The 8,559-nt window shown below is 37.5% G+C and overlaps 1 protein-coding gene across 12 annotated transcripts in view; it reads left to right on the top strand.

The window, feature by feature from the left end:
- The first annotated feature begins 4,773 nt into the window (after window positions 1–4,773).
- mecom (MDS1 and EVI1 complex locus) overlaps window positions 4,774–8,559 on the top strand; it is a 130,042-nt gene continuing 126,256 nt past the window's right edge. For all 12 annotated transcript variants that reach the window (XM_041994509.1, XM_041994505.1, XM_041994504.1 and 9 more), the window contains exon 1: window positions 4,774–4,955. In XM_041994509.1, coding sequence (XP_041850443.1) covers window positions 4,919–4,955 — 37 coding nt within the window. In that variant the 5' untranslated portion in view covers window positions 4,774–4,918. The remainder of the gene's footprint in view (window positions 4,956–8,559) is intronic.

Below are 8,559 nucleotides of genomic sequence, written 5' to 3'. Positions count from 1 at the left end.
TTTACAGCTGTGGTTTTTATAAATTCATAATGAAGAAAACATAATCATACATGATATTTTATATTTGAAATTATTAAAGTGGTAACTTTTTAAATCGTATTCTCACAGACAAAATACACAATAAACATTAACATTTGTATTTATACACACCATTAGATGAATATGCACGGATGTGTACTTGTGCACACAAATTCTAACTGACAGCTATCTTACACCATACTTTGCTGTCACAGAATGTCCCTGTCATCAAAGCAACACCAACGAGCAGAAAATAATAAAGATCTGCTCAAATTATGCCTTGATTTTCTGTGTTTGGAGTTCTCTTAAGCTGTGTTGTCAGCTGTCATGAGTCAACTACAGGCACTTTCACTTATTGACTTGTTACCCTTGTGTCCTAAGCATCCCATCCATCTGCATGTTCCTTTTATTGCTTGCAACCGGGAACCTGACATAATGTCTTCTGTTACTGGAAATGGAAATAAATAAGCCTGACTGACTGTCCCATTGATTACTTGTCAAATCCCTTTGTTGACATGACTGCTGCAAGGGGAGCATCAGTTGAAAATGGATGGGATGAGTTAATATCTTGAGGCATGCTTGTGTGTGTGTGTGTGTGGTTAAGAACCTCTCATCAAGCAGTTCTCAGAGATAAATATGTCCAAACCCAACACCAGAGCTATCAATACTACTTCAACAAATTGTCTCAGGAGCGCATCGTAATCTGTCTTCCATGCAGAGTACTGAGTCCACAAGCAGTTGTTAAAATGCACTTTACTTCAATACTTCAGGGCAGGCAATCTCATTAATCTCTCACTTTAACCCACTACTTTTGAGTCTTTATTTATTTATTATTTACCAAGACAAAAAATATGGTTTTAAAAGCATAATATATATTTTTTAAAAAGTATTTGTTCTTAGATTTTAGCAGACCTATTATGATTATCACAAGTTATGACCAGCCGTCAGTTATTAGTATTTCCTAACATCTCAAACATTGTTGTACAATATCCACTAGAGGGCGCTATAGTCTAAAGAATTTTGACTAACATTTTCAGCCGTCTTTTCATGTTGGCTCATGCATTAAATAAGAGACTTGACACATAATCATTTAGCAATTTTTTTGTTTTGTTACCCCATATTTGAACACCATTATGGTAAAACTGTGAACCAGTAGCTTAAGAGTGTATTACTAATTAAGTCTTTTTTTTTTTTAGATATGTCATGTTCAGCCTTAAATGAAAGAAGAAAGATAACATAATTTTCTTTACAAATAAGGTACTCCACATTGCCAGGAGTTTATAGAAAAATACATGGTCTTTAAAAATGTTCTATTTCCACCATTGCCAGCATTTAAAATGCTTTGCTAACAAATAGCATTGACAGATTTGCACAATTTGTCTTTGCTAAAAGAAAAAAGGACCTGAATAACTTATAATGTCATATTAATGTTAAAATAAGACAGTGTTGCATTATGATATTCGTTGCATTTTAATTGTATCTAATTTTATCAAATCACCTTACATAACATGATATAACATGTGGCATTCTGCCAGAATAGATTTCTTATTTTACATGTAGCGTTCATTGAAATTTTACAGAGCAAATGGATAAAGTTTGCACGTGATTAACAAACTATTTCGGTTCGTGATGTTTTCTTTTGTTTTAATATTTGGAGCACCTCACTAGAAATTAAAGGCACACAAGACGTGGTCTAATTCAGTTTTTGTTAATCGGATTTTTTTGTTTTTTTTTCTTTTCACAGTCTGATAAACAAAAATCTCTATAACCTTATATATACATTAATATATCTATAAATATTTTATATGATTCTTAAATTAAGTTGGCTAATCAATTTTACCCCCGTGTTCTTACAATTTGTTGTTTGCTTTGGATTTATTTTCATTTTATCTGGAGATATGCTCAACTCTGAGCATTCAAGATGAATTAATGTCCCCGGCAGAGTATTGTTAAGTGCATTGGCTGCTGACTGCAAGTGACTGCCGTTGATTGAGTGGATAATTCTCTACACGCACTGACCCGAATAAATCGTGGTAGGTTTTATACTTTTAAGAAATGTAAGTAACAACCACAAAATTAGAAAATATGAATTAGATCATTTTAAACTGTATAATTAAAGCACTGGTGTAACAAGTCTGCCTGAACGTTTTCACGTATGTCATAATCAAGAAAATATTTGTATAATTATCTTTAAATATGCAGACGTCCCCCCTCTATTGTTATTATTATTATTATTATTATTATTATTATTATTATTATTATTAATTTTATTATTATTATTATTATTATTATTATTATTATTATTATTATTATTATTATTATTATTATTATTGTTATTATTATTATTATTATTATTTATAGTAATAGAAGTAGCTTTTAAAACAATGTTAAATAAAACATAATGAAGCCTTTCCTTGTCTGTTTTACATCTCTTAGTTTTGCTTCCAGAAACAGGTTTGGTTGGACAAAGCAGTGATAAATATCCCTGTTGATCACTTGATTGATTACCTTACTCAAAGGTCACGCGGGCCCTGGTAATTTCCTTACGCCCGAGGCTGCCTTTTCACTTTTAGTCTGCCTCCTCAGCCCCCTGTACAGATCATGTTATTTTTAACCCCATATTAGCCGAAACCGCTACTGTAAAGCAGTCAAATCTACTGAAAGGTCAGTGTTTGTTTGAATGCTTGTTTTTATTTTTTATTTTTTTTTCATTTTATCTTATTTACTGATACTTTTTTGTTTGTTTGGTTGATTTTGGTTGTTTGTTTTTATTTTTATGTGGGTTTAACGCGGTGCAAAAAGCTGCGTGTCACTGCAGGGGTGCCGAAACCAATTAATTTCTAATAATTACAACTCACGGGGCTGCGGGGATGTGTGCGCCGCTCAGCTTCTGCCGCCGGGTTCAACATATCCTAATAAAATATGTACTGAGAAAGTGCTTCAGAATGGGAGAAGAAAACGACGAGGAGAGAAGTGAATTATTGCGGTGAATGAAAACTGTTTCCGTTTAGGCTAATTGAGCTCTCTCTCTCTCTCGCTCTCTCTCTCTCTCTCGCTCTCTCTCTCTCTCTCTCTTTCTTTCTTTCTTTCTTTCCGTGTGTGTGTGTGTGTGTATTTGTGCGTACGCCCGGTGCGCCACCTTCTCAGGAATAGTGTGTACTAAAGGCGCAACCCACTTAATAGCACCATTTATGTCATTACAGCAGAGGTAGAGCGAGGTACAACCACAATAAAGTATCAGTATTAACCTCCCTTAAGTCGCCTGTATAAACGAGGAGGTCCCCACAATTCCAAGAAACCTTGTGTAACAGTTTTTTTTTCTATCTATCTATCTATCTATCTATCTATCTATCTATCTATCTATCTATCTATCTATCTATCTATCTATCTATCTATAAGACGTTAAAATCATGCACACATTAGATTTTTTTTTATTTATTTATTCATTTATTGGTCTCCACATAGCATGATGTCACGACTTCAGTCAATTTCAACACACTCTGAGTCGATAGCAATAGTTCACAAAGAGGCACGGGGTTAATCTGCAGGTCTGCACGATCTCCTGTGGATCTAATTAATTGACAATTACTTTAATTATACGCTGTCAATGCGCGGGGGGAAATAAGCCATACGCCTTCATAATATCAGTTTGGGGAAAGTTAACAGTTTTGTAAAGTCTAATAAATAATGTGAAAAGTAACTAAAAAATAATTATATTGGTTCTCCATTAATCAGATGACTTAGATTACTTTTGTATAGATGATAAGCATTTAAGAGCTGAGCCTTTTTTTCTCCTTAGAATATACAATCAAGAGTGAGAAAAGGAAGAAAAAGGTGAAGAAATTGACTCAAATATCACTCCATTGGCTCAGATAAATTGGGCTGGACAAAAGTCTTTTCTCTCTTGATGAAGTTGCTCTCCTTCCAAGTTAAATCAAGTAAAAACATCCTTTTCGAGCCCTACCGCAATTATCAAGTGATGGAATCCACGCACTGTAAGAGAAACGTCTCAAAAAGACATTAATACTTAGCACTTAACGTATTAATAATCGTCAGGAGAAGGAGAAAAGGGGGGGGGGGGGGGACCTGGGCACTCATATTAAAGCTCTGTTGGGTGCCCAAGCAAGAGAGGGAGGAGGGATATTTTCATTCGTCTTCCAACGCTTCAATGGTCTGAACACAATTAAAATATATAAAACCATTATGACTATATTCAGAGTAAGTAATTGTTAGAGAACATTGATTAATGTGAGTTCATCTGAAAAGTAAAGGTGGGTTTCGTTTTAATTAAGGTTGTAGATCTAAGCTGATGCACTGCACAAATATATCTTGATAGCGCCAAGTCTCCTTTTTTATGTCTTAAAAATCCTGACAGGATCTGTCACTTAGGTGAAGCTTGAAGGTTCGTCTAGATTTGTTCTCATTGCAATGATTTCTTTGAAGGTTCGAAAATGGTTTAACATGAAAAATAAAGTTCCCTCAAATCAAAGATGCGCCGGTAACTTATAAATGATAAAGTTGTCCTTTGTGTTAACTAAATAAGATAGTGAATCTCAGGCTGCTGCAACTTCGGTCACTCTTTGCAGTGTCCACCCTCCCCCTCTTTTTTGCCTCTTCGGCTGTCGTTTTGCAAATATAACGTTAAACGAGATGTCCACGATTCACCCATCTTGACCACATCAGCATAATATCAAAAGTGATAAATCGTCCCAAACTTTTTCTGGCACTTGCTGCCGGCAGATTTCGGGCTGTGCGCATGTGCGAAGGTGTCCAGACTGACAATGCTGGAGAGATAGCGCGTTTGGATTGAGAAACCCAGAGAAAAAGGACAGAGAAAAAACAAAAAGGAGGAAAAAAAGATTCAAGAAAAAATCCAAACCCACGCCGAGAGACTGGCACCATGAGGTCCAAAGGCAGAGCGCGGAAACTGACCACGAGTAGGTGCAACATCCCTTTCTTTTTTCTTTTGAAACATGCCATCTTATACCTATAGGCTGTCGCTGTTATAATCGCTTCAATTACTAATTTCTGTAACCATTTCATTGGCACCAAACGAGTTCGAGCTTCACTTTCACTTGTTAAGGATGAGAAAATCGTGATGTTTTCGCGAGAAAAACTAGTTCAAGTGTCTCGCAGGAAGAGTGTGAACTTTAAAGTTGAGGAGAGGGATGGTGGAACTTTCTGCAAGGCGTCCCGCTCCACCATTGGAATTGCTAGTTGCATGTAGTGGGCGCTGTAGTGTAACGTGGTGTAATGCAAGTTAAAAACCCGTGTCCTGTGTATCGGGGAGTTATTGCAATCGCAGCACGCTGGTGCTGCCCGCTGCTCACCTCCGTTTTGCCGGGGAAACTTGGGAGAAAAAGGAGAGAAATAAGGAGGAAACGAGGACGTTGACAAGCATGCTTAATGTTGGAGGGAAGGGGATGTCGTTGTTTAAAATTCGTTCGTGTGAGTTGTGCTGTATCCCGAGCTCTTTTTTATATCTATATAATCGATGGTGGCTATTTTATGATATGATAAATTAATGTTTTAATTCGTTTGTTACAAATAATGTATAGTTTACACATTTAAGACTCCATGTAAATTGATTTTTTTGCAAGAAACAGACTTCCTATGTGGACACAATTCATGTAAGATTTAATATCAGCTTGGGCTATTCCACGAGCTTGATTAATAAACTTGTATAATTAAAAGCGATTAAATTACTTGCACCCATCCAACTGTATTCAATGAGGGGATTGATATGGTTACTCATGCATTGATCTGCCACAATAAATTATGAAGACGCGCATTATTCTGTTCAGAAGTTATTTTAATCGAGCTCTGCAGCGTTGTGTTTTCTCCGTTTTTTATTTATTTATTTATTTATTTATTTATTATTTGTTTATTTATTTATTTGTTATAGGGGCAATTGCAAGATGCACACCATTATAAATGTATAAATATTTGTTTTTCTCATATTTTTAGGAAGCTGGACGGACAGGTCCAAATGAAGCAATAATGTTTGCGCAATTTCTTCATAAAGAACACTTTGAGTTAGTGTCAGTGCAAGCAAATTATGTTTGCACACCACCTTTTAAAACTATGCTACCTTTATTTTTTGGAGGTGGGGATGGAAGAAAACATATCAGCATCTTAGCTTAAATTAGATAAAACAAAGTTTTTTAAGCTGCAACATTAGTTTGAAATGATCCGGACAGCAAAGGTCAATAAGCAGCAGGCTGCAGAGAGGTTGTAGGACATGTGGTCTGGTACTGACAGTCAGTTAGTACTTGTATATCCTGAAGAGATTTTCTAATATGTCAATATGGAAATACTCTATTGGCACACTGCTGAGAGGATATAGTGATGTAAAAACGAGGAATGAAGGTAATCAACATAAACATGAGGGGGAAACACTTGCTTTCTTTGCAGCAGCCCTGAAAACGTCTTGACTATAAAGAGATTTTTAAAAAACACGACGACCGCACAAACTTTCTTAATTTCCGTATTTGCAGATGCAAAAGGACTAATTCCCCCGTGCACTTAAAGATTATTAACCTATATTTTCGATGGAAGAGAAGGATTTCTGCTTCTCAATTCAGACAGGGGGGAATGTTTTGGGCCCCCGAAGAAGCAGGCCCACCCTGGCCCATAGCCAGGTCTGCACAGTGTCAGCAGTGAATATTTAAATTCCCAGACCTCTCATAAGGGCTCTGCTGGTAAATGCGTTCAGTGTGTGCCTCCCTCCTCGCAGAACACTCTTGTGATAAAAAAAGAGAGGGTGCATGTAATAGAGGAGGTGATGGAGAGGTGGTAAACGTAAGCGTGATTGATGGAAGCTGACTGATTAGTCCGCACGTCCAGATGTAACGCGGTGAGCCACAGAAAACTTTCATCCACGCAGCAGGCCGCACCCTTGGCCACAGACAAATGAAGGAGTAGGGCCTTCCTGATCCAAACTAGTGTGGGCCTAATTACAGGCCCGCTTAAAATATTTGTGTTTAAAAAAAGGAAATAAAACTCTTCATTGTAATGTGTTTTGCGTTTTGATAATTTGTTAGGAATAATTACAGCAATGGTTTATGCATCTAAAAGTGTAAAAATCGAAAACTCCATGGAAAATATTGGTGCCTAACATGAAATACAATTTGTGTTTAATATTGTATTATTATTTTGTCATTTGCTTCTTCATCTTGTCAGTCATCACTCGTTAACCGCTTGTCAATGCGTCATGTCTCTTGTTCGTTGCCTTATCTTACAAATTGATACCCCTTATTGGCACGAGAGAAGCTGTATGTGTATAATTTCGTGTGTCAGTGAGTGTGTTGGTGTAAGTTAAAAGGAGAGGACGAGAGAGGCCTCGCGCGCCTTGGTGTCTAGGGTCCGTCAGCGCCTCTCGTCTCCATCGCTGAGAAGTGCGTCGTCCTCTACACATTGTGCAATGGGCCATGCATCTCGCGTTTGTCTGGCGGAGCTCATTAAAACGGTTAATGGATCGGCCCATTTGAGAGGTGAGAGGGAGCGGGCCAGCGCGAGGAAAGTGAAATAGAGACCCCATTAAACGGCCCTTGTTGTCCCGTAGCGGCGCTCTTTGCCTGCGCTCCGCTTGGTGCCAAAGCTCCGCATACAAATATCCTGTATCTGATTCAGTGGTGGATTCGGTCAAGAATCATCAAGGCTGAATGCAGACCACATCTCCATCTGTTTCTCTGGCTTGGTTAATGTGTTTTTTTTTATTTATTTTTTGTTAATCAATAAAAGGCCAAACTGTTTATAACACCTTTATGAAATAAAAATAAAATCCTTATATTTTTTCAATAAAACAGGAAAGAACAGTCTAGAACATCATTAACATGATTTTTTTTATAATATGACAAAAAGGCTATTTGTTAATGAAAATACACGACATCAGTTTAAGATTCAATAACCTCTGAACTTTTCTGATGTCGCTTTAGATTGTTTAAAAATATGTGAAACTGGTGACAAGACTTTTAGACCGACTTGTACTTCACAATCATGATGTCATACACCGTCAACCTCTCTCTCTCTCTCGCTCTCTCTCTCTCTTTCTCTCTCTCTCTTTCTGTATCAGTATCACCCTCTCATACACACACACACACAGACACATGAAGCATTTTTGGATTTATTTTGAGCCTATAAGAATAATAAGTGATGCATGCACTTGAGCTATGAGGGTTGTACAGGGCAGTTTGAATGTGACCCAGGACTTCTCATCTATTAACTCCCCCATCTGTCTTCTTTCTGTTTTTACTTTGTTACTATGGTAGAATCCCCCCCCCCCAATCACACACACACACACTCCCACTCCCCTTCCTCCTCATGTCAGAAAATGGGTATTTTGGAAGGTCTCTGATGTTAATGAGTCGTCCAGGAGTCTGTAAACAGTGAGCTGAAGAGGTTAGTGGTTTGTTTAGGCTGTAGTCCCCACTTGAAGGATGCCCCCTGTCCCATAAACTAGGGAGCGTTCAGACCCCTGCCATGGATCTCCAATCAAACCCTTTCCCTGGGGCTGCTTTTTTTTTGCCCACTGCAGTCCCT

The sequence above is a fragment of the Melanotaenia boesemani genome, chromosome 9 (genome assembly GCF_017639745.1).
Source record: "Melanotaenia boesemani isolate fMelBoe1 chromosome 9, fMelBoe1.pri, whole genome shotgun sequence".
NCBI classification, from domain to species: domain Eukaryota; kingdom Metazoa; phylum Chordata; class Actinopteri; order Atheriniformes; family Melanotaeniidae; genus Melanotaenia; species Melanotaenia boesemani.
The sequence above is the reverse complement of the archived record's forward strand: the minus strand, read 5'-3'. Positions and strand labels throughout refer to the sequence as shown.